The following is a 27323-nucleotide window of genomic DNA, read 5'->3' on the forward strand; positions in this document are numbered from 1 at the left end:
CGAAGATTCGAAGACTATGAAAACTGAAAACCTCGATTGAAGATTAGAAGGGCAACCGTGAACCGCCGACAAGGGCTGAGGGTTGTGCCTATGTGGAAACTGAAAACATCGATTGAAGATTAGAAGGGCAACCGTGAACCACCGGCAAGGGCTGTGCCGTTGTGGTCTTGTGGAAACTCAACCCATCTTGGAAAGGCAAGGCCGCAAGGGCTGCCTCACTGCCTTCCTGGTGCGATTGAATTTTGAAGGGGAAACCGATAGTAGTCGATTGAACTTTGAACTTTTTAAGGGCAAGGTGAAGTAGTGGAAACCTCGAAGACAACAAGTGAAATTGTGGAAGAGGCTGTGAAAGTTGAAACTTGCAACCTGGAAATGAACCTTTTTACCTCTCATTTCTACCTTTTTCTCCAAATATACAAATGAGACAAGTGTGTACTTTCTTTTATCTTAATTTATTCTTTACATTAATGATTTTATTATCTTTCTCACTTTGTCTTTCATATTAATTTTTCATATTTAACAATAATGTAGTAAACTAGTATATATATATACTTTGTTATTTGAAATTGATTAATTCATTAAAATTAGGTTTTGTTTAGTTTGATGTATTAAAATTAGGATATTAAAGTAAAGTAGTAATTCATAGTTTATAATTATTATATGTTGAGTTTTATATATTAATCATTTTATTTTTTGAAATATTTAATTATAGGGTTCTATTGGTAACTATTTTAAAAGGAAATTAGATGTTGGTACTGATGGAAGTAGTGAAGGATATTTTAAAAGAAATAGCTCAAATGAAGTTCCACAAAGACCACAACCTACCACTGTGTCACCTACTCCCATGGCTTCCATTCCAACAACTATTAATGTGAATGATATTCCTTCGGATCCGGCGGATAGACCAAAAATTACATCTTATAATCCAAATCAAAAAGATGAAATAAGAAGGACATATTGGATTAAAGGACCATGTCAACCAAGGGGTCATACGTTTCCTTAAAAAAAGATAGGTTCTAAGCTAAGACGCTTTGTCGTTGAATGGTTTGATGAATTTGATTGGTTAGAGTATATCATAAAGGAGGACAAAGCTTATTGTTTATGTTGCTACTTATTTTGAGATATTGTAGGACAACAAGGTGGGAGAGATGCATTGTGACGAAGGATTTAGCACTTGGAGTAAAAAGAAATCGTTATATGCTCATGTAGGTAATGTTGATAGTTTACACAACAAAGCACGACAAAAGTGTGAAAATCTAGTGAAAAAAAAATCAATCTATTAGTGTTGCTCTTCATAAGCAAACTGAACATGAGAAGAGTAACTATGAAATTCGATTACGTGCTATAATTGCCACTTGTAGATTTTTATTGAAAAAAATGTTACCGTTTCGTGGTCATGATGAGTCGGATGACACCATTTCCAGAGGGCTTTTCATTGAAACATTATCTTTGATTAGAGAACACAATGAGAGTATTTATAATGTTACCTTAGAAATGGCTCCGAAGAACTATAAATTGACATCTCCAAAGATTCAAAAAGATATTGTTGAATGTTTTTCAAAAGAATAATAAAGTCCATTTGTGATGAAATTGGTAAGGATGTGTTTGCCAATTTAGATGACGAGTCTAGTGATGTATCTAAAAAGGAGAAAATGGCTATGGTTTTGAGATATGTTGATAGACTTGGAGTTGTTAAGGAGAGATTTATTGGAGTTGTTCACGTGACAGATACATCTTCTTTGACTCTTAAAGCTACCATTGATTTTGTATTTACTGAAAATAAATTAAGCATGACTCAGGTAATATGTCATATTTATTTGATTTATACTTTAATTATTTAATTGATCTTTATTTTATATATTAAATCTTTTATCTATTATTTGAAATAGGTAAGAGGGCAAGGTTATGATGGAGCAAGTAATATGTGTGGTGAGTTTAACGGTTTGAAAGCGTTTATCTTAAGAGATAATAAGTCAACATATTATGTACATTGTTTTGCTCACCAACTTCAATTAGTGATGGTGGTGGTTGCAAAGAATCATGATGGTACTCATGACTTCTTTGAGCAACTAGATTTGGTGGTTAATGTGGTTTGTGTGGTTTGTGCTTCCTGCAAAAGAAAGGATATCATACGAGAGAGCTACAAAAAGAGATTGCAAACGAAAATTGGTATTGGTGAAACTGAAACTGGAAGAGGGTTGAATCAAGAGCTTTCTCTAATTCGAGCATGAGATACAAGTTGGGGTTCCCATTATAAAACAATCATAAGTTTGATGAATTTGTTTCCTGAAGTTATTGAGGTGCTTAAATATGTTGAAGAGTACGACTCAACTTTATCTAGTCGAAATCAAGCGTACGTTATTTTATCATATTTTAAAACACTTGATTTTGTGTTTTATTTACACTTGATGTTGGAGATTTTAGGTCTCACGGATACCTTGTCAAGACATCCTCAAAGAAAAGATCAAGATATTTTGGAAGCGACTTCATTGGTAAGAGGAACAAAGAAATCATTGCAAACTTTAAGAAATGACGGGTTGGTTCAATTTTAAAGAAAGTATATTCTTTTTGTCAAAAACATAGCATTGAAACTTTGGATATGTCGGAATATTATGTTACTCCAAGAAACTGTAGGACCAAGATTACTAATTAGTATCATTTTGAGGTTGAGATTTTTAACACAGTTTTGGATATGCAAATTCAAGAATTTGGGGATCGATTTAGTGAGGTAAGCACCGAATTGCTAGAAAACATGGCGGCTTTGAGTCCTTGTGCTTCATTTTCTAAGTTTGATAAATCAAAGTTGTTGAAGTTAAGTGAGATGTACCCAGATGATTTTAGTGATTCAGAAAGGACATATCTTCTTGGTCAACTTGATATCTACTATCACTCTTTGCTACATTATGACAAATTTGCTAACTTGAATGGAATTGCCGACCTTTCTCGCTTGATGGTGGAAATAGGGAAACATCGTTCTTTTCCTTTGGTCTATAGGTTATTAAAGTTAGTTTTGGTTCTGCCGGTTGCAACTGCCACGGTTGAAAGATATTTTTCTGTAATGAAGCTTTTAAAGATGGACTTGTGCAACAAAATGAGTGACGATTTTATGAATTATGCCCTGATTTGCGCAATAGAAAAATAAGCACTTTTAGATGTTAAGATTGAAAGTGTAATCAACAGCTTTCAAAAAATGAAAACACGAAAAGGTCAACTTTATAATGTAATTTCTAGACATTTTATTATATTTATAGATATCGTAGTTTCTAAAAAAATTATAAGAGTTTTTTTGTGCAACCCTTGGATTTTTGTCCTGGGTCCGCCTCTATCTATAGCTACAGCTTCACTGAAAGACATCTTCAAGCCTTATGGCGGAAGTGGTGCTTGACCTGACTTTCTTCTCGAGCTATGGTGTTCAAAGTTCTTTTTGGCCTATAAAAACGAGGGTTTCTCTGGGGTTTGGGTCATCGTTGGTATGCCAGCACCAGAGTTTATTAGTTTTAACCTATCGTTGGTATGTCAATTGACATGAAGTCAAATGTGTGCCACATTTACAGAGTCATTCAGCGGTTAACACACCATATTAGCTTTCTGTCTCCCATGTTAGTGACCAATTCATTAGTTTTGAAACTTCATTACGAAAAATGAAAACTTACTCAAACATAAATGATTATTTGTATAATTTACTCTTCTTTAACATAATATAAGAGATGTTTTTTTTTTGTGTTTTCATGGTGGGATATTTATAATAGGTTGGGTGCCTTTTAAATTTAAAATTTAAAACTTAAGAAAATAAAGTCATGGGTATTGAACTCAACCCCTAAGATAAAAAAGATATTTTAATCGAGAGTTTTTAATCATCTACTCAAGAAAATAAGAGCTACAAACATTTTTTTTCTATTTTTTAACTTGAAAAACGTACTTGATTAATCATACTTTTTTCTTTCCACCAATAAAAATCATCATAACTTACCAAACTTATCGTATAGAACAAAGGCATTAATATTAATACATATTTTTATTTTACGTGATATACCTAATTAACAAATAACGATTATTTAAAAATATAACTAACATCAATAATCATTAGAGCAGGTGGTCAAAAGCTCTAGTTGACATATTCTCACTCCTATAAGATGTAGGTTTAATATTTATTAGGAACAAAATTCTCTTTCTTTCTTTTCTAAGTATGAATTATTAAAAAAAAAATATGACCACCATAATATGTTTTTATTTACATACATAATTGAACAAGGTATCACTGGCCTAATTAATCTTTGCTAGGATATTACTTATGTAAAAAAACATATTATTTAACAATTTCTATATATGAATTATTTTACACTAAATTGATAATATTTTTTAAGAGTTATTTAATAATGTTAGATAATGTAAAATTAAAATAAAATTAGTGTATGTTATCTTACCCCACACAAACACATATATATACTTAATATAAAAATAAGTGTTCAAATTATATCTCTTTTCTCATTTAGATGCATGAACTATTTTCCAGTTAATCTAGGTGGCTAACATTACTAGCACTACCATTTTAAGTGTCCCGACCGTAACAATTGTTAAAAAACTTTACTAAGTGACACATGTCACATTTGTATAATTTTAATTTTTAAAAAATAAAGAAACTTAAATTTATAAAAAAAATTAGAGAATCCCAGAATTTCTCAAATTTTAAAAAAATCCCAAAAATTTGAAAATTCTAATTATAATCCCTACACTCACGCCAGCTGTTGGCTTTTACCGTTGTTGTTGTCGTCGACTGAAACTATCACTGACGACGCCTCCACCCGATGAATCCATCAGTAACCGATCGTCGCCATTTTCTAAATTTCTAAACTTAAATCCATAAAATCTCAAATATTTAAATTCCAAAAAATTTCTTACATCACTTTAGTAGACGCTAATGCTAAGCAACCATGCGAGGAGGAGGGGGGAGAAAGGGACGCGGGGGGTAGAGGTGAAGTGGGACTTAGGGAAAATTATTATTTTTAAATATTTTTATTTATAAAAATAAATTTTTATAATTTTATAAATATGACATATGTAATTTAATAAAATATTTTAATAATAGTTATGATCGAACACTTAAAGTAATAATATTATACATATGAATTGAAGGAAAAAATATAGTCGGACACTTATTTCCCTATACATATATATTTATTTATTGAATAAACTTGTTTCACTTCAGTCTAGCATTTGCATTTCTGCCTATGCGTTTGCAAGGGAAAGCGTGGCGAGCCACCATTTTAATTTTATTCAAAACTAACAAATCTATCATTTTTCCCTACATTCTCCCGTGTGTTCGGTTTAGAACCCATGAGCTTCGCTTCTCCTTTTGCACTTTTGTCTTCTTAATAATATAATTATTATTTTGTTTGAGCACAATCCAGATGGATTTAATGATGTGTTTAGACTCTAAGCTTGGAAATCTTACATGGGTATGGGATTTCTTGTTCCCCAGTGGGTTTGTTATTCTTTTCTTCTTGGTTTTGTTTTTTCTTTTGATTGGTTATGTTTTCAAATTTTTTTAAAAAGAGTTTTTGTTTTGTTTCATTGTTTTTTCTGTTTAAATTAAATCAATTGGGAAAGTTGGTTTTTGGACGAACTTAGTTCGACATTGCATCGAAATACATAACTTTGTTGGAATTTGGACATTGTTTACGGGGAGGGTTTGTATTCTTTCACTTTTGCCCGTCTCATTTTCTGGTTGCTTTATTAGAAGCTACAATAAAAAAATTTAAGATTTTGTTGTTTATTGGTTTTTGGTTGTGTTTATGGGGGTAGATTCCATTTGAAAAATGGTTGAGTTTGGTTGTAATTTGGGAAGGTTTTGTTCTTTATGCTGTTACTTATTGTCTCTTATTTTGGTTGCTTTGTGACGGTCATTTTGCATCAATAATAAAGCTAATTCTTTTCTGCTATATTTGATCGAAGTTAAAAGTATTTTCATTCAAAACCTGAGTTTGTGCTTGCATTCTTACATGATCTTAGGTAATGGTAGTTTTAGACTTTTAGTAATCTTCTGGTTCTATTTGATTGGTGATCCTTCCTTTTGCTTGCTTCATGATGTAGCAAATTTTCTGATTTAGCGCTTGTGGAAGAGATTAGACCTTGAAACCTTAATGCATGTCGATTTCTTCATGCACGAAAATCCGAGTTCTTTGATCGATAGAACAATGACCCTTTTTCCTAATGCTTTTGTTTGTTTTCCCTGCTCAGTAAACATGTCCAATATGGTAACACCTAATCTCATTTGTGTAGAACATGCTTCTTCATGTTAAAATTGAATGTCTTTGTCTCGGAAAGATTAAAAACCCCATTATGTGTTATTGTGTTGCTTATTAAGGTACTCAGTCCTGTTTCGTAGATTCTTTCTGTTTATATATTGGATTCGCTGACCGGAAAGTGTTTGGAAAAACTTATATTTATCTTTTGACATTTGAAGAACAATAGATTAAAAGGAAGGAAGTTCTTGCATGAATATTGGGAGGTTCTAAATGGGATGTCTATATTTGATTGCGTTGTAGGAATGAAATGATGTTGTATCTTTAGTTGTCGGTATCGAGACCTTTCTTTATAAAGGTTGAGTACATATGAAAATGCTAACAGAGAATTATTGATTTTTTCTATGATGGATGTCGTAACCGGTTTTCGTCCGGGCACGAAATATTTACTTGATGGGAAAAGTGATGTGAATAAATGATTTTGAAAATAATTTGGGAGTCGCCATCGGCCTTTTGGATCAGGTAGGTCGAATACCTAAAAATTATTTCTTTAAAAGAGTTTTAAGAAAACATAAAAAAAAATGAACTGATCTGCGTTTTATAACCAAAAATTCGTTCTTTTTAATAATAAAAGGGATTCGTGGTCGGTTACGTTTAGGGAAGGATTAGCACCCCTACAACGCCCAAAATTGGTACTTTTTAATTATAAATTGTCTCTATTATTAAAAATTTAAAAATATATTTAATTTATAATCCTATTATTTCAAAATTATATAAAAAATATATTTATTTATTTAAAAATCAGAAAAGAACTTCTAGGTGCCTTAAGACAGCTCTTTTTTTGATATTGATAAAATATTAATTTAAATAATATTGTTTAATTTCTAATTTTAAAATATCAGAATAGGACATCCAGTTGTATTAAGACTGTCCTTTTCTTCGATACTGAAAAATAAATATTAAAATAATTTATTTAAAATAAATATTTATTTATATATATTTTTAACAACATTTAAATATATAAACAAGTAAAATTAAAAAAATACAATTCTAACTATATATTAAAAGCAATAAAAAATACTTAAAATAAATAACTAAAATAGTGAAATTAAAATTGAAAAACCTAATTCATAATTAATCAGAATTATAGGGATTAAACATGCTATTTTCTTATTTAATAATTTAGTGACTAAAATAAAATTATCTAAAATTCGGATATTATAATAAAATAAATTAAAAATATAAACTAGGGATTAAAATATTATTTATTAAAATTAAGGGATTAAATCTGTTATTTATCCTAAATATATTATTTTAATATAAAGGACTAAAATGAATAAAATTGAAATTCGAAGACTGAATTAAAAGTATTATAAATTCGATTTAGTGACTAAAATGTAAAGTTTACAAGTTAGGAGGACGGCGGACGGGGTTTAACTATTATCTAATTACGCGCATAGTCCTTCCCGAAACGACGTCGTTCGGGAAGGCCTATATAGGTCCAAAACCGGCTGGCCCGAAGGGCCAGCCTTCATTTCATTTTTTTTCTTTCTCTCTCAAGCCGAGAGAGCTCTGACCTCTCTCTAGATTCCCTCATCGGAGGGAAACCGGTCGGACGGCAGCCGTCTGCCGCCGTGACCGTCATCGCCGGCCACCGCATCCGGTGGCCGGAAAATTTTATTTTTACACCATTAGATAGATCGGGACGTCCTAAGGACGTTTCCGGTGTTCTTTTTCCTTAAAAAGCTCCTAATCGGAGCGAATCTACAAAAGTACCTTCGGTGTTCGAAGGTTCCGGTGAGATCCGATGGTCGGGGCTTCCTCGGTAAGTTTCTTTTCTTCATTTCTTTCTTTTCTTTTTTTGCTGCTGAGATCGTTGGTAGTATTTTGTATATATTTTTTTGGTTTTGTCTCTCTGGGATCTGTTCTCTGTCTTCTTCTTTTTCTTTTTTTTTTCAGGTTCGGGTGGTGGCTTTTATAGCCACCACCGGTGTGGCCATCGGACCGGTCCGAAGAGGGGGTCTCGGTGAGTCACCAGACTACCAGTGGTGACTCACCCCGTAGCCATGGCGTGAACGGCTGGCGTTGGAGCTTCTGGAGCCTTCGGTTGGGACGTGGCAGTGGCGGAGGCGGCGAGAATAGCAACGGCGGCCGCGTGGCCCTAGGGTATCATACCCTAGGGTTTCCATCTGGAGCCATCTGGACCGTTGGATCTTATCAGATCCAACGGCAGCAAGCTGAGGCGGCTGGGATTAGGGTTTAGGAAACCCTAACTAAAACCCTAAATGTTTTTGGGTTTTAGTTTGGTTTGGGCCAGAAACTTGATTTGTAATTAATTATTTTTTAATAAATTATTTATATGTATTTAATATATTTAATAATAATAATAATAATAATAATAATAATAATAATAATAATAATTAATTAATATGGGTAAAAAATTAGTATCTTCAGCTACCCCTCTTTGCTCATTCTTGTGTTAACAAGAATAGGGCAAAGATGAAAAGATAATAAAATTTTTATCCATTTGGCTTCACTTGATCATAATGGAGATATTGAATAAATTCTTCTCTTTCTTCAAATGAGTTCTTCTCATTATGAACTTTCTGCTGGGGATGATGTTGATCTTTCTTTCTGTGATAGAGTCATTCAAAAGGTTGAATAAGCTTTTGATGAATTCTTCTCATTATGAACTTTCTCTAGAAAGGCTGATGCTAATCTATCTCTTTGTGATAGGATTATGCAAAAAGTTGTCTTCTTTCTTCTTCAGATGAGTTCTTCATTATGAACTTCTCTGAAAATGTTGATCCATCAATTGATGAATTCATGTAAAAGGTTGAACAAGCTCTTCTCATTATGAACTTTCTCTTCCTTCTTCAGATGAGTTCTTCTCATTATGAACTTTCTTTGGAAAAGATGATCCATCAAGTGATGAATTCAAACAAAAGGTTGATGAATTCTTCTCATTATGAACTTCTTCTTCCTTCTTCAGATGAGTTCTTCTCATTATGAACTTCTCTGGAAAAGATGATCCATCAAATGATGGATTCAGGTAAAAGGTTGAACAAATTCTTCTCATTATGAACTTCTTCTTCCTTCTTCAGATGAGTTCTTCTCATTATGAACTTCTCTGGAAAAGATGATCCATCAAGTGATGGATTCAGGTAAAAGGTTGAACAAATTCTTCTCATTATGAACTTCTTCTTCCTTCTTCAGATGAGTTCTTCTCATTATGAACTTCTCTGGAAAAGATGATCCATCAAATGATGGATTCAGGTAAAAGGTTGAACAAATTCTTCTCATTATGAACTTCTTCTTCCTTCTTCAGATGAGTTCTTCTCATTATGAACTTTCTCTGGAAAAAATAATCCATCAAGTAATGAATTCAGACAAAAGGTTGAACAAATTCTTCTCATTATGAACTTCTTCTTCCTTCTTCAGATGAGTTCTTCTCATTATGAACTTCTCTGAAAATGTCAATCCATCAAATGATAGATTTGAATCTTGCTAAAATCTTTGAAATTCCTGTTAAAAATTCAACATAGATGAAAATGAATGAAAATGCACCTATTTTTGAAAATGCCTAAATATGATGCATGAATGTTAAGTTATTTGATTTCAGATTGGTGAACTGAGTATTTCTTCAGTCGTAGAAACCCAATAGATCTTTCTTCTTCAAATCAGAGAATCTATCATCTTTGACAAATGTAGATATAATGTCACAAAATCTTGAGAATAACATTCAATAGTATAGGCTCTTGAAAAGCTTGTATTCAGGCAACAATGTTGATTCTGATAACAACTCATCTGATTATGAAATGACCTTTCAAGATGATTTCACAGATATCGATAGTTCTTATAATACCGAGAAATCTTGAATTCTGATTCTGATGAGGAGAATAAACTGTTATACTTGACAAAAATGGGATTCTCAGAGGCTGAAACTTCAAATAGCCCTGGAAAAAATGTGGTCCAGATTCATCAATTGCAAAATTGATAGATTTCATATGTGCTGCTCAAATGACTAAAGATGCTGACGCACTTCTTCCGGTAAAAGATGGGAAGCCATTATGTGATGATCCCAATTACAAGAAAAGGCAAAACCTGGACTATGATTTTTGGGAAAGGAATAAGCAAAAGAAGCTTGAAAAGAAACTTCTTAATGAAGACGATCATGCAGTTCATCTTTTAATTCCAATGATTGGTTCTGTAGTTCCTACCAAACCAGATCAGATAACTCAAAGAACACTTCCAGAAGATGCTATTGGCAAATTCATCTTCTAAATTCAATGATTGGTTCTGTCCAACTAGATCAGATAACTCAAAGAACACTTCCAGAAGATGCTATTGGCAAATTCATCTTCTAAATTCAATGATTGGTTCTGTCCAACCAGATCAGATAACTCAAAGAACACTTCCAGAAGATGCTATTGGCAAATTCATCTTCTAAATTCAATGATTGGTTCTGCCAAATCAGATCAGATAACTCAAAGAACACTTCCAGAAGATGCTATTGGCAAATTCATCTTCCAAATTCAATGATTGGTTCTGCCAAATCAGATCAGATAACTCAAAGAACTTCCAGAAGATGCTATTGGCAAATTCATCTTCCAAATTCAATGATTGGTTCTGCCAAATCAGATCAGATAACTCAAAGAACACTTCCAGAAGATGCTATTGGCAAATTCATCTTTCATTTAATGTTTGGACTAGGATATCACAATGTTTATTCGATGTAGAGCCAGAATTTGTAGATTCGAAGCATTTCCATGCTACTACACTGAAAAGGGCTATATTCATAATTCTGCCAATGAAGAACAGATTTTCTCTTTATTCTGCTTCCTCCCATGTGCTGATGCTTTTCCATTGACAAGAAATGATGGCCTTTCTGGGATCCAAGAACAAAGTTGAACTGTTTATAACATGTACAGGTGCCAAATTGACAGAAAAGATCTGTAAGGCTCTTGAAGCTTATGACAATGAGCCACCTTCGAGTGTCCAGAAGTATGTTCTTGATAAGTGCTGAAAATGGAATCTAGTATGGGTTGGAAGGAATAAAGTTGCTCCACTTGAACCTGATGAGGTGGAAATGCTTCTAGATTTCCTTAAAAACCATACACAAGGATCTGTATAGAGATATGTTTCCCAGTGATATCAATGTCTTGTTTCTTTTTGCTGGAATCAGTGCTGCAAAGATCGCCTTTTATTGTCTTAGTATATCTTTGAAAATAGATGTGCAAGAAGTGAATGGTGATTAGTTGGAGCAATTGATGAGTAGATTTGGCGGATTCGACCTTGTTGTCGGTAGGATCCCGTGTAATAATCTTGATGTTCATGGCTTTAAGATGGTGATGATTTGCTTACTTTATATTCCATGTATTTAAAAGTATTATCATAAAGTGATATTCAGAAATCTTTAAATTATTTCAAAATTATGTTAATTCATATAAAAGAATAAATTGAATTTCCAAAAATAAATTGAATCTCAAATAAATTGAACTTGAAATAGATAGAATTGTATTCAAAGTTCTGGCAAGCATAAGAATGATAAAAATTCAAATGTCTCAACAAATTATAAGCATAAGTATTTCTAAATTAATCAAGTTGACACAAGTTAGAAATGATGTAAGCTTTTGTCTGGAAGATCTCAAACGTTGTTGAAATGCTTGTAGATGTGAAGTTTCTCCCAAACTGTCAAAATCTTAAGAGAGTTCAATTGTCAGATGCCTAATATCAATCTGCATTGAGCCGCCTTTTCAGGTTTTCAACTCAAATCCTTTCTTTGGTTACAAGATGCCCTTTGCGGGTTTTCACCTTGACCCCCCCTTTTTTTTTCAAGCATAATATTTCTTGACAGAATCCGAATTTATTGGATTTCTCAGAATTTTTCCATCATTTCTGCCAGGATCAATGCTCCTCCAGAAAAAGCCTTTTTCACAACGTATGGCCCTTCCCAATTAGGCATCCATTTCCCACGGAAATCTTTATGTATAGGCAAGATCTTTTTAATACTAGATCACCCTCTTGGAACTCTCTTGGATGTACTTTTTGTCATGAGACTTCATCATCCGTTTTTGATACATCTGTCCATGGCAAATAGCTTTCAATCTTTTCTCCTCAATAAGGTTCAATTGATCAAATCTAGCTTGGATCCATTCAGATTCATCTAATTTTATTTCTCTCAATATTCGAAGCAATGGAATCTCAACTTCAATTGGTAAGTAAGACTTCCATCCGTAGACTAAAGAAAAAGGCGTTGCCCCAGTAGATGTTCGAACATTAGTTCGGTATGCATATAAAGCAAAAGGTAACTTCTCGTGCCAGTCTTTGTAAGTTTCAGTAGTCTTTGTAATGATTCTCTTGATGTTCTTATTTGCTGCTTCAACTGCCCCATTCATCTTTGGACGATATGCCAGTGAGTTTGCATGTTTGATCTTAAACTGTACACAAGTTCGGTCATCATTTTGTTGTTCAGGTTCAGAGCATTGTCTGTAATGATCCTCTCTGGTAGGCCATCGGCAAACTATCTCTTTCTTTATGAATTTGCAGACTGTGGATCTCTTAATATTGGTATATGAAGCAGCTTCAACCCATTTGGTAAAATAATCAATTGCCACAAGGATGAAACAATGTCCATTCGATGCTTTCGGTGTGATTGCTCCAATGACATCTATTCCCCACATAGAAAATGGCCAGGGTGCTGTCATTACATGTAAAGGAGATGGGGGTACATGAATCTTGTCTGCATATATTTGGCATTTATGACATTTCCTTGCATAATCAATGCAATCTGTGTACATAGTAGCCCAATAGTATCCATATCTCATTATTTTTCTGGCCATAGAAAGACCATTTGCATGTGTTCCACATATTCCACTGTGTATTTCTTCAATGACATTTCGAGCTTCTGGTATTTAAACATATCAATAGCATTTGATCATTGCTTCTTCTATACATAATCTCTCCATCAAGAAATATCCAGCAGCCATTCTTCTCAAGGTTCTTTTATCAATTTCCGATGCATTTGGTGGATAACTTTGATTTTGATATATTGCAGAATATCATGATACCATGGTTTACCATCTACCTCTTCTTCCACACTATAACAATGTGCAGGAATTTCATATACTTGCATTTTGATTGGCATCATATCAACTTTCTTAGTTGCCTGAAACATAGCAGCTAATGTAGCCAAAGCATCTGCCATTTGATTTTCTTCTCGAGGGAGATAATTGAAGGTAACTTTCTCAAATTCTTTCATTCGAGTGTAAAATTTCGGTATTCCAACAATTTGGGGTCTTTTGTTTCCCATTCTCCTCGCAATTGATACACCACTAACGATGAATCTCCATATATCTTGAGAAATTTGATTTCTTTCTATAGCTGCTTTCAATCCCATGACACAAGCTTCATATTCTGCCATATTATTGGTGCAAAAGAACTCCAGTCTACTCGTAAAGGGATTATAAACATTTTCTGGAGAAATTAACTGCCCGATTCCTGTCCCAAAGCATTAGATGCTCCGTCAAAATAAAGCTTCCAAGTTGCAAATTCATCATTTGTTCTGACTTCTTCATTCATAGATATGCATAACAAATCTTCATCGGGAAAATTGAAGTTCAAAGGCTGATAATCATTTGATACACGACTGGCCAGAAAATCAGCTATTACACTTCCTTTTATCGCTTTTTGGTTGACATATACAATATCAAACTCAGATAATAACATCTGCCATCTAGCCATTCTGCCTGTCAAAGCTGGTGATTCCATTAAGAATTTCAAAGGATCAAGTTTTAATATCAACCAAGTAGTATGGTATAACATATATTGTCTGAGTCTTCGAGTAGTCCACACCAAAGCACAACATAATTTTTGTATTGGTGGATATCGAACTTCACAATCAGTAAATTTCTTGCTCAGATAATAAATCTTTTTCTTTTCTTCCAGATTCATCATGCTGTCCTAGTACACATCCCATCGAATTTTCGAAAACCGTCAAGTAGAGAATTAATGGTCTATCAGGCATTGGTGATACTAAAATGGGGGCATTGGATAAATATTTCTTAATAATATCCAAAGTTTCTTGACATTTCATTCCAGACTTCAGGATTGTTCTTTCGAAGTAATTTGAACACTGGATCATTTGTCAGTTAATTGAGAAATGAACCGAGATATATAATTAATCTTCCCAAAAGCCTCGAACTTCTTTTTTTGTATTGGGTGGTGGAAGATCTTGAATTGCTTTTACTTTATCTGGATCAATCTCGATTCCTTTTTTGCTGACCACAAATCCCAAAAGTTTTCCGGAAGTTACCCCAAAAGTGCATTTTACGGGGTTGAGCTTAATTGATACTTCCTCAATCTCTGGAAAAGCTTTCTCAGATTTTGAATATGTTCTTCTTCAGTCCTGGACTTGGCAATCATGTCATCTACATATACTTCAATCTCTTTGTGCATCATGTCATGAAACAAAGTTACCATGGCTCTTTGATATGTTGCCCCTGCATTTTTCAATCCAAATGGCATCACTTTATAACAGAATGTGCCCCACATGGTTACAAATGTTGTTTTTTCCATGTCTTCAAGATTCATTTTTATCTGATTATATCCTGAAAATCCATCCATAAATGAAAACCATGCGTGCCCTGCAGTATTGTCCACCAATGTGTCTATGTGGGTAATGGAAAACTATCTTTCGGACTAGCTCTGTTGAGATCTCTGTAATCCACACATTCGAACTTCCCATTTTTTGGTACGGGAACAATGTTGGCTACCCATTCTGGGTATTTAGATGCCTGTAGGAAACCTGCATGATCTGTTTCATTACTTCCTCTTTGATTTGCAACAACATTTCTGGCCTCATTCTTCTGAGCTTTTGTTGGACGGTTTATATTCTGGATTGATTGGAAGCTTGTGTATCACTATACTGTGCTTAAACCGGGCATATCTTGATAAGACCATGCAAAGATATCTTTGAACTCTTGAAGGAGATTTATCAATTCTTGTTTTATCTGGATTGTCAGAGTAGTACCAATTTCACCTCTTTCATTTCTTCATCTGTTCCCAAATTCACAGTCTCAACCTCTTCCTTGTGGGTAGAATTTGTTTGTCTTCTTTTTCTACCAATCTTAATAGTTCAGTAGGAACATCACATTCCAGTTCATCCTCACAACCATTGATTTCTTCCAGACATATAGGATGCTCTAAATTTATCACTGGATTAAATTTAGGAATACACATGCTATTAACACGGTGACACCTGCAAATTTAAGTCGGACATATTTCCGAAAGAATATAGTAAATTTATGAAATGTAATAATGTAATAAAATGTAAAGAATGATTGCCATCCGAAAATTTTAAAGAAAATTTCTTATATTTAACATAATTTTTTTACAAAAGTTTTCATATTTTGAGCTAAACATAAAGATTAGTTCTGAATATTACTCTGCGTTAATATTAAAAACTATAGGAATCTTCAGTGGTCCAATTGTTGAGTGTTTCTCCAGGAAAACATGGGCGAATCCTATCCAAGTATTTGCCAGTCTTGTTGTCATTCATGATCATGTTGATAAATAATCCATTCATAGCTTCTTCAACTATGTCTTGATCTTTCGTCAACTTTTCTTCTTTAAAGGCTTCAACAAGCTGCTGTTCTACATTAATAGTTCCCCCTGATCTGAATGTAGTCTTCAACTGTGGAAAAAAACATGTATTCCCAGATGATTTCTTTCCCTTTCAATTTTGCCTTTCTGTCTTCACATCTTCTTTTCATCTCTTTGTTCTTTTGCTGAAAATTGGGCTTAAATCCCAGCCCAAAACGATCTTCTTCATCTGTATATTGACAGGAACTGAAATCCCTTGAAGATTCTTTCCTAACCCTTTCCCAGCTTTAGCTCCGATGCCTAAAGTTGTTGTACCGTCATCTTGGTGCAATCAGACAATCTGGGATATGGAATTTTGCTTCCTTCTGCAATAAAGGTTGCATTTACAAATTCAAGAGCTCGGAAAGAGCATTCAAGAGCATCATCATTGGTGTCGATATATGGAACATCACTGTTACTGACGCAATGATTCTTCTTCAGCTCCTACGCATATTAGTTGTCCATCAACAACAAATTTCAATTTCTGATGTAATGAAGAAGGAACGGCTCCTGCTGAATGAATCCATGGCCTCCCTAATAGACAATTATATGTAGGGTGGATGTCCATCACCACAAAGTCAATATACACACTGGACCAATTAACAACGGTATTTCCATTTTCCCAAGCACCTCTTTTTGAGTTCCATCAAATGCTCGCACTACATTCTGATAACTCTTCATGTGTGATTGATCCAGGCATTCTTTGAAGTGTGACTAGAGGCATCAAGTTGAGAGCGGATCCATTGTCAATCAATACTCCTGGCAAACATAACCATGACAATGTGTTGTGATGTTCAAAGCTTTTACTGACCCCATTCCGCCTTCCGGTATTCATCATCCGTGAACGTTATGTAATTGTCAGCGGCTATATGTCCCACAATTCTGTCAAGTTTATTGAGGGATATATCTTCGGGGATAAATGTTTGATTGAGAATTTTCATCAAAGCATTCTATGTGCTTCTGAATTCATCAATAGATCAAGAATGGAAATTCTCGCTTGTTGTTTGTGTAGTGTTCAACCACACTATACTCACTATGTTTCAGGAATTTCAAAAATTCTTGAGCTTGTTTTTCTGTCACAGGCTCATTAAATGCTGGAAGGGATTCATCTTCAAATACCTTCTGAGGTATTGCCATGGCTTTTCCTTTTGTTTTCACTTGTTCTGAAGCATTAGATGTTTCGGGAGAGTAACATCTCCCACTTCTTGTAAAGAAACCTACTTCGCTCACTGCTTCAGACTTCGATGTTGTACCCAAACTCTGTATTTCTCTTCTATTTTTTCTAGAGAAACAGATCCTCCTACCATTGAAACATTGGTAGTATAATTCCAAGGTACCCTGCGGGTATCTTTGTATGGAAATGGTAGAGGAGTGGTGATAACTACTTTCGGCTTTATTGGTGCAGGAATCACCGTAGATGATTTCACATTAAATCACAGGATCATTTATTTTGACTTGGTTTAGAATCCTCTGATGAGCAAACATCATCTTCTTTTTTTCCTGGTTCTTCCTCAAAGAATTCTATTTCTCTATTGTTCATCAATTTTTGCACCAAATCCCTAAACTCAGGACATAGTTGAATTTTATGCCCTTTCTCCTGTGATATTCACAATAATTCTTGCCCTCATTCTGCTTTGGCCTGAATTGTTGTGGAATTATACCGGCTAAAGAGAGTTGTTGGAATACCCAAACAAACGGAGATTTAATTTCAGAAATGTCAGTTTTTGCTTTCTTTCTGTTCTCTTCCTGAATTGCATTCACGTTTTATCTCCATGATTTGGCAATGGATGATTTGATGCAGATGGTGTATTGAATTCCAACTTCCCAGTGTTGATCAAATTTTGAACCACCCTTTTGAATGCCAAACAATTTTCAATAGAATGACCCATGATTCCTTCATGGTAAACACAGTGTGCCTTTGTATCATACCAAGGAGGGAATGGTGGTTGCATGGGAACCAAAGGATAGGGCCGTATGACATCTGCTTTTAACAGTGAATCATAGATCTCAGCATATGGTACTGGTAAGGTGTAAAAGAAAACCTTTCATTTCCTTTCGAGATCCTCTGGAATCTGCTCGATTAGTGTTTGTTTCCTCTTTCTTAACCCTTGGCTGGGTTATTGTAACACTTTTCGATGAATCTTTGTTGTAAGAATTTGCATGTTGACTTCATTCTCCTTTTTCCGGTACATAGGTCTTTTGGAACTAGACCCCTCATTTGATTCAATTTGCCACTTTTTAAGACATTTTCAATGAGTTCTCCAGAAATAACCAAATCTGCAAAATTTCTAGTTGCATTCCCATTAGATGATTTAAATAAGGAGCCTTCAATGTATGAACAAATATTACTGTGGCCTCTTTTTCTGACAAAGGTGGTTGAACTTGGGCTGCTGTGTCACGCCATCTCTGGGCATACTGTCTGAACGTTTCATTATTCTTTTTCTCCAAATTTTGGAGAGTCCATCTATCAGGAACCATGTCTGTTACGTGGCGATACTGCTCTAAAAATGCTTTAGCCAGATCTTTCCAGGATCTAATGTTGGCTTTGGTCAATTGAGTATACCATTTTAAAGCCGGTCCTGTCAACTATCCTGAAAGCAGTGAATTAACAATTTCTCGTCCTTCACATATCCTGCCATTCTTCGACAAACATAGTAATGTGGGATGAAGGGCATGTAGTACCGTCATATTTATCAAATTCGGGAGCTTTGAACTTGATAGGGAGGATTAAGTCTGGAACCAAACTCAACTCACTAGCATCAAACCCATAGAATGATTCAGTTATTTCCACGGATTTCATTCGTTCTTCTAAGCTCTGATCTGTCTGGTTAGTTCTTCATTTACTTTTTGTTTCTCATTCAGCTCATTCAAATCTGGGATCAAATGATCAATATTAAGATCCCTATTTTCACATTGATATAAGCGGATTTTTGCTTGAAGATGCAGGATTCACTTGTTGATCTTCATGTGGTTTGACTTCTTGTAATACAGATGTACGAGCATTGATTTGTATAGGTGTAGTACCAGTGATAAATTGGTTCTGGTGGAAAACCTAGAGGATACATAGGATCTTGATCAAAGATACAGGATTTTAGGCATTTTTCCAATGATAGCCTGCCTTTTAAACATGTCCTCTATTTTCTACATCATTCTGTCTTGTGAATTTGCAATACTGGCTTCAATTTTTTCCAACTTCATTCTCATTCTTCTTGTTTTTTATGATGATGTTCCTCAATACGCTGTTTTCTCCCATCTCTTAGTAGCTTGTCTAGTACCGTAGTGATGTTGTATTTCTCTTTTGGCCAGAATAACTGCGATTGAAAAATCTTTTAATATTATTTTTTCCAAATTTTAATTAATGAATTTTATCTTAATAAAAATAAAATAATAAAATTATTCATAAAGAAAATTATGAAATGAATGATGAATGTATGCAAAATGTATGTATGCAAAAAGGTATTGATCCCAAAAAGTTAACTGTCATAGAACAACTTTCATCGGCATACAAAAGTTTCTTTATAAATAGTTCATAACTACAGATAAGGCGTAGCTTTCCTATTAAGCTCTATAATTTCTTTCATTAACCATGACACTTTCTTTCCGCACTTAGAGACTGGATCAACATGATGCTCAATTATTTTGGCTTCAACAGCTAGTTCCCCAACATATCTAGCAACTTCGCTCATTTGTACCATGGCCTCGAACACCATATTGCTTCTTTCTTCACTTCTTTCCACATAGAACTCAGTTGACTTTTGCCACTGTTCATTCATTTCTTCAAGAGTCTGCTCTAATTCAGTGATTCTGACTTGACAATTGTGCAGATTTTCAAGATCTCTAATGCGTCTTCGCAGTGAAAGCATTTCCTCATTACTTTTTTGAGATCATTAGGCCCTAGACGAACCTTTTCTTGAAATAATGATTCTTCAAGTTGCAAAATGTAAGTGTTAAACTCTGAGTTTTTGTTTCTAGACTGATCCAGATCTTCTTCAAGTTTTGTCGTGTTTCTTGCGTTCTTTGATTAAGCTTGGATTTGAACATCCTTGTTTCTGCATCTTTGCATCTAATTGCTAGCCACTTCCTGCTCCACCTCAAGTCTGGTGTTGAAATTTTTCTTTCTACTCCCATTTTTTTTCAATATTGGATTCTTCCATCTTTTGGCCTCTGACTTCAAGTTCAGCAATTAACTGGTTCATTCAGATTCAGATCCCTTGAACATGATTTTCTCACCTTCAAATTTAACAAAGATGTCATTCTTCATATCTTCTAAATCTTTGGCTCGATCCTTTCTCTTTGCATTTCATTCATGATCTCACGGTGTTCAGCTTGTGTTTTATAATTCGCTCTCTTCTGTCGACCTCAAAATCTTCCATTTTTTGCTTTCCTTTTCAAGGCTTTTGAGTAGACGGCTATTCTTTCCTTTCAGATCTTCAACTCGTCTTTTCAATGTTCAAATCTCGGGTCTTCTGTACCGTTGATGGGGGATCCTGATGCTTTCCGGGATTTATATAACTCCTGGTAATTTTTCTGTAATGCTCTAAATTCATCATCAAATTTTCTTTATCTTTTCTCAACATTGCACATTGTGATGAATGAAAGTCAATGTCAACCCCAACATAGCTTTATCTTGTCTCATTTGCTCTAATTCTTTCGACCAGCCTTCTCTTTCTGCTTCAAACTCAGCTCTCAGAATTTCAATCTCTGATGGAATCACCTTAATGCGATCTTCCATAGAAATATCCTCATTTTGATCTGGTAGAGGAATATTTTCGTTTTTCCTGACAGATCTCCATTCTTCATAATCAGGAGCATTTCTTTTGCTGCTTTAGCTCGGATACAAAAAGTTGTTTTCCAAGCTGTAACGGCTTCCATGATATTCTTTTATAATTTTTGCTGTGGAATGCGAACTCAGATGACTGTAATCCAGCAGTAATAGGTACAAATTGACGACCTTCATACTGTCTATAACCAGAAGTGGTGCATATCCAATTCCTCCCCATAATCCGAGCAGCATTATCCAGTTGTAATCACCACATCTGTAAAAGAATTCCCTTTGTATTTGCCGGGGCTCGCCAAACAACGTCATTGCTTTGCAGATTTCGAAGGCATTGATCCACATATCTTTCTTAATTTCTTTCGGCCATTCCTGCTCCAGAAATTCTTTTAATGGTGAGTAATCCGTATTAAGCGTCGGTATGAAACCTTTTCTGTCTTCCAGAAATGACTACGGATCCAAACATATAACAACTGGGTACACCCTGAAAATCGTCCACCTCCTATCTTTCTACAAGCATTTAACGATCTGAAGGTCTCTAGAATTGCAGAAGCAGGATTAGTCTTTTCGGTAGCTGTTCAAACAAATTACACTGCAGCTTCAACATATCCCAATACTTTTGGTAAGATGACCATACCATATACCCAGAGCAATAAATCGATCGTACTTTAATATGGATGACTCTGAATAAGTTCTTTAATGTTGGTCCAAGCGATGCCTTCGCTTTCGCCTTTTGTTTTGTACGGGATGCCACCCATTCTTCTCGTACCCCGGCAATCTTTGCTAATTTAACTCGAAAGGGTTGAGTTTTAATTGACTTTGTATATTCGATTCTCCAAAGCCCCATCTATATGTAGCAAAGTTGTATATTCTTCAATAGTAGGGACCAAATCCTCTTTATTGAGAGTGAAGCAATTGTACCCTGGATTCCAGAATTGAATTAGGGCTCTGAGTAATTCATCATCAACTTACATAGAGCAAATATGGGATGTCTCCGTAAGTCTGATAAAACTGCAATTTTTTGTTTGAATCCCAACTTTCCCAAATGCTTCGCAAATCTTGCTATCATTTCTTTTTAGTGAAACTGGAGCATAACTGGCCAAGTCAGATACATAATCATCCTGCAGATGTCTCCTTTTGTCTTTGTAAATCCTCAGCCCCTGTCTACTTCTGAGTTTAGAATTACTTGATTGAACACTTTTATCCATAGATGAAGGCTTTCCAATGAGGCAATTAACACAAGGATCAATGTCTTTATCCTGTATGATGCTATGCAAACAGAAATAAAGAACACAAAAAAAAGAAAATAAATTAGTTTACATAATAAAAATTTAATAATAACATTTACAAAAATTTTTTTTTATTTAAACATGCTTTTCTAAATTTAAATAATTTAAATATACATGTAATTAATCATTAACGAAATAAATAAACAAGAAAGTTTAGAATTCATTTCTCATGTGTGTACACCTATTTTAGATAAAATTTCGGCATGACTTCGGATGGAAGAGTTCTAAGGTTTTTTATATGCAGGGTTTCAGATCTAGGAGTAAAGGTACTCGAATTGTCCATGTTAGTGCCCCTTAGGCTGCTAACCTCAATCCTAGTCCATCACAGACTAAAGTGGATCGAGTTCAATTCGAGGGGATACATTTCTCTATGCCTGACACGGAGAATAAATTCTCACGAAGACATAGAGCATATGAACCCCGAAAGTTACTTGCTAGGTCTGACACGGAGAATAAATTCTCACGAAGACGTCGCTTTCACTCCCATTAAAAGGGACAACTCAATTATAGAGCTTTATGTAATACAATGCAAGTGTTGTGTGTGAGGAGAAATGTTCAAACCTTTGACAGAAAAAAAATAATGAAATAAAATACTTGCAAATAAATAAAACATATATAATATTATAAAAATAATAAATAAATAAAAAATTTGACAAGAAAGAATTAAAAAATAAATATATGAATTTTAATTTTTAATATAGACAATTATAATGATTTTTAAAAGTTTGACCAGATCCCCAGCGGAGTCGCCAAGCTGTCGTAACCGGTTTTCGTCCGGGCACGAAATATTTACTTGAGGGAGTGATGTGAATAATGATTTTGAAAATAATTTGGGAGTCGCCATCGGCCTTTTGGATCAGGTAGGTCGAATACCTAAAAATTATTTTCTTTAAAAGAGTTTTAAGAAAACATCAAAAAAAATGAACTGATCTGCGTTTATAACCAAAAATTCGTTTTTTTTTTAATAATAAAAAGGGATTCGTGGTCGGTTACGTTTAGGGAAGGATTAACACCCCTACAACGCCCAAAATTGGTACTTTTTAATTATAAATTGTCTCTATTATTAAAATTTAAAATTTTAAAAATATATTTAATTTATAATCCTATTATTTCAAAATATATAAAAAAAATATTTATATTTAAAAATATCAGAAAAGAACTTCTAGGTGCCTTAAGACAACTCTTTCTTTGATATTGATAAATATTAATTAAATAATATTGTTTAATTTCTAATTTAAAATATCAGAATAGGACATCCAGTTGTATAAGACTGTCATTTTCTTTGATACTGAAAAATAAATATTAAAATAATTTATTTAAAATAAATATTTATTATTATATATTTTAACAACATTTAAATATAAAAACAAGTAAAAATTAAAAAATACAATTAACTATATATTTAAAAGCAATAAAAAATACTTAAAATAAATAAATAAAATATAGTGAAATTAAAATTGAAAAAACCTAATTCATAATAATCAGAATTATAGGGATTAAACATGCTATTTCTATTTAATAATTAGTGACTAAAATAAAATTATCTAAAATTCAGATATTATAATAAAATAAATTAAAATATAAACTAGGGATTAAAATATTATTTATTAAATTAAGGTATTAAATCTGTATTTATCCTAAATATATTATTTTAATATAAAGGACTAAAATTGAATTCGAAGACTGAATTAAAAGTATTATAAATTGATTTAGTGACTAAAATGTAAAGTTTACAAGTTAGGAGGACGGCGGACGGAGTTTAACTATTGTCTAATACGCGCATAGTCCTTCCCGAAACGACGTCGTTCGGGAAGGCCTATATAAGGTCCAAAACCGGCTGGCCCGAAGGGCCAGCCTTCATTTCATTTTTTTCTTTCTCTCTCAAGCGAGAGAGCTGACCTCTCTCTAGATTCCCTCATCGGAGGGAAACGGTCACGGACGCGTCTGCCGCCGTGACCGTCATCGCCGGCCACCGCATCCGGTGGCCGGAAAATTTTATTTTTACACCATTAGATAGATCGGGTCCTAAGGACGTTTCCGGTGTTTTTTCCTTAAAAAGCTCTAATCGGAGCGCGAATCTACAAAAGTACCTTCGGTGTTTCGAAGGTTCGGTGAGATCCGGTGGTCGGGGCTTCCTCGGTAAGTTCTTTCTTCCTTTTTCTTTCTTTTTGTTTCTTTGCTGCTGAGATCGTTGGTAGTATTTTGTATATATTTTTTTGGTTTGTCTCTGGGATCTGTTCTCTGTCTTCTTCTTTTTTTTTTTTTTTTTTTCAAGTTCGGGTGGTGGCTTTTATAGCCACAACCGTGTGGCCATCGGACCGGTCCGAAGAGGGGGTCTCGGTGAGTCACCAGATACCAGTGGTGACTCCCCGTAGCCTGGGTGGACGGCTGGCGTTGGAGCTTCTGGAGCTTCGGTTGGGACGTGGCAGTGGCGGAGGCGGCGAGAACAGCAACGGCGGCCGCGTGGCCCTAGGGTATCATACCCTAGGGTTCCATCTGGAGCCATCTGGACCGTTGGATCTTATCAGATCCAACGACAGCAAGCTGAGGCGGCTGGGATTAGGGTTTAGGAAACCCTAACTGAAACCCTAAATGTTTTTGGGTTTCAGTTTGGTTTGGGCCAGAAACTTGATTTGTAATTAATTATTTTTAATAATATTTATATGTATTTAATATATTTAATAATAATATAATAATAATAATAATTATAATAATAATAATAATAATTAATTAATATGGGTAAAAAATTAGTATCTTCAATGGATATTGTTAGCAAATAGGGACTCTTTCTTGAAGTTCTACTTAAGGAGAATTTGACTTAATCTTGTTATATCTAGTTACCAATAAGCTAGTCTAGGTTGCCATAATACCCCTTACCTGGCGAAATCTAATCCTCTGTATGAAGCTTCTTCGATTTCCTTAACTGGTTCCCATTTTTTTGTTTAAAATATCATGCTATCTGATGACATCTATTTTTATCATGTATTAGGGGAAATAGAGTGTGAATCATCTCAAAACTAGGTAAGCTTAATATTAAGTAGCTGACGAGAGTTATTGCCGTATTTGAAGTAGCAATGGCTCCAGGAGGCAGTTTTTGTGAAAAGGCTGTTGAATCTCACCCCTCGGTTCCGGATACCAGTACATCTCCAACAAAATCTGAGAGCAATACTACAACGAAGAAAAGTGCTGTTAATGTTCTTGGGAAATGTGGAATCCGTTCAAACAATGGTGTTTACGAGCTGTTTGGGTGTTCTATATGTGCAAATTTGATTTATCCACCAATTCACCAGGTTCGTTTCTTATGTTTTTACCTTTTTTTAATGGTTTTCATATTATGGAATTTCATAAATTACATCATTGTGAAGGCAATATGTGTGCCTTCATATGCTTGTATGGAACCAAGTGACGATATCTATGTGCGCGGGGTGATGATACATCATGAAGTGTTAGGAATCAGGCACGACGTGCTGAAGGGTTAAGGGCATAGTTCTATAGGGAAAAACGGGCTTCCGAAGAGAATAACTTATCGTTTTGGAGCTTGGTTGCTGATTGTAGACCTATTCTCCTAAGGGGAGATGTAAAAGTAATCTATGATACACTAACTCTTTATTTTTCTTGAAATACCCTTGTCCAACACATATATTTGGACAAACTAGTATCTGAGACTCGTACCTAAGTCTGGGATTTAACTATGGAATAGAAAATTTGTTCTAACCTCTTTCTTTATTCAGTAAAAAAAATAGTTAATAATTTTTATATGTTGCATCAATCTTCTATACAGTGTCCCAATGGACATACTTTGTGTTCAAACTGCAAGAATAGAGTGCTCAACTGTTGCCCGACTTGCCGCCATGATCTTGGAAATATAAGATGTTTAGCCTTGGAGAAAGTTGCAGAATCATTAGAGTTTCCCTGTAGATACCAGAATCTTGGATGCCTTGATATCTTCCCCTATTACGGCAAGCTTAAGCACGAGCAAAACTGTAAGTTTCGTCCCTACAATTGCCCTTATGCTGGATCAGAGTGCTCTGTAACGGGTGACATCCCAACACTCGTTGCACATCTCAAGGATGATCATATGGTTGACATGCATGATGGATGTACCTTCAACCATCGATACGTTAAATCGAATCACATGAAGTTGAAAATGCATGGATGCTACTGTAAGTTTTCTTATTCTACGATTCTTGGCAAGCGTTCTATGCTTCTATGACATATGGTTATTGTGTTGTGATAAAACATTACGGTTTGAAGGATCATATGGTTGACATGCATGATGGATGTACCTTCAACCATCGATACGTTAAATCGAATCCACATGAAGTTGAAAATGCCACATGGATGCTTACTGTAAGTTTTCTTATTCTACGATTCTTGGCAAGCGTTTCTATGCTTCTATGACAATATGGTTATTTGTGTTGTGATAAAACATTACGGTTTTGAAGCTCATAGCTATTTTGCCCCCTAGTAATCGAAAGAAATAGAAAACCATTTAAGTTCTGTTTGAACTCCAACATCCTTTGCAGGTGTTCAATTGTTTCGGAAGAAAGTTCTGCTTGCATTTTGAAGCTTTCCACCTCGGGAAGGCACCCGTCTATATGGCGTTTTTACGTTTTATGGGTGATGATAATGAAGCAAAAAGGTTCAATTATAGTTTGGAAGTCGGTGCCAACAGACGTAAACTAATATGGCAAGGTATTCCGAGGAGCATCCGGGACAGTCATAGGAAAGTTCGTGACAGTCTGGATGGACTCGTCATCCAGAGGAACCTAGCTCTATACTTTTCCGGATGCGATAGGCGAGAGCTGAAGTTGAGGATAACCGGTCATATATGGAAAGAAGAATGAGATAGGAAAAACGATGGAGAATGGAGGTTCTTTTTGTACAGTTTTTCAGATAAATTCGGAGCTCCATTGGCAAACAGATGAAGTTTTCGTTTTGCCAATCGGGTTTTTTTTTTGTATTTACTCTGTGCTGACGGCTAACTTTTGCGACTTTCATCTGAATGTTTAATGTAAGAACGATGATTTATGACTCAAATTAATGTTCGATACAAAAGTTAACATACGGAAAGAAAAAAAACTTGGCTCCCGCTAGTTTTTTTTATCTTTATATTTATGATCGACGGCAACACTAACCTTGATAATATTCATCTATCATCAGTATTTATTATTTTTTTTTATATTTTATTATAATATATTTTTATTTTTTTTATTTTTAAGTTTTTAATAATTTTGTCTTTATGACTGCCTTTACGGTACGTTTTTTGTCATTTGACCGTTGTTTTTGTTTATTATTATTTTTGTTGGATTTGACATCGTCATAACTGATCAATATGACATTTATTTGTTATCATTATGACATTTTCTTTAGACT

At 34.4% G+C, this 27323-nt stretch overlaps 2 protein-coding genes across 2 annotated transcripts; both read left to right on the plus strand.

Annotated features, from left to right (window-relative positions):
* Positions 1–1377: 1377 nt before the first annotated feature.
* Positions 1378–2231, plus strand: LOC120188014 (zinc finger MYM-type protein 1-like). Its single transcript, XM_039191575.1, has 3 exons — positions 1378–1471; positions 1618–1799; positions 1890–2231. Exons 1-3 carry the CDS (start codon positions 1378–1380, stop codon positions 2229–2231), a joined length of 618 nt encoding a protein of 205 aa, XP_039047506.1.
* A 22658-nt stretch (positions 2232–24889) lies between these two features.
* LOC120187990 (putative E3 ubiquitin-protein ligase SINAT1) lies at positions 24890–26907 on the plus strand. Its single transcript, XM_039191563.1, has 4 exons — positions 24890–25237; positions 25729–26034; positions 26217–26297; positions 26474–26907. The coding sequence occupies exons 1-4, from the start codon at positions 25022–25024 to the stop codon at positions 26792–26794; spliced, it is 924 nt and encodes a 307-aa protein (XP_039047494.1). The 5' UTR covers positions 24890–25021; the 3' UTR covers positions 26795–26907.
* Positions 26908–27323: the final 416 nt, after the last annotated feature.

This window comes from Hibiscus syriacus, unplaced genomic scaffold, assembly GCF_006381635.1.
Source record: "Hibiscus syriacus cultivar Baekdansim isolate YM2019G1 unplaced genomic scaffold, ASM638163v2 tig00116937_pilon, whole genome shotgun sequence".
Taxonomy (NCBI): Eukaryota; Viridiplantae; Streptophyta; class Magnoliopsida; order Malvales; family Malvaceae; genus Hibiscus; species Hibiscus syriacus.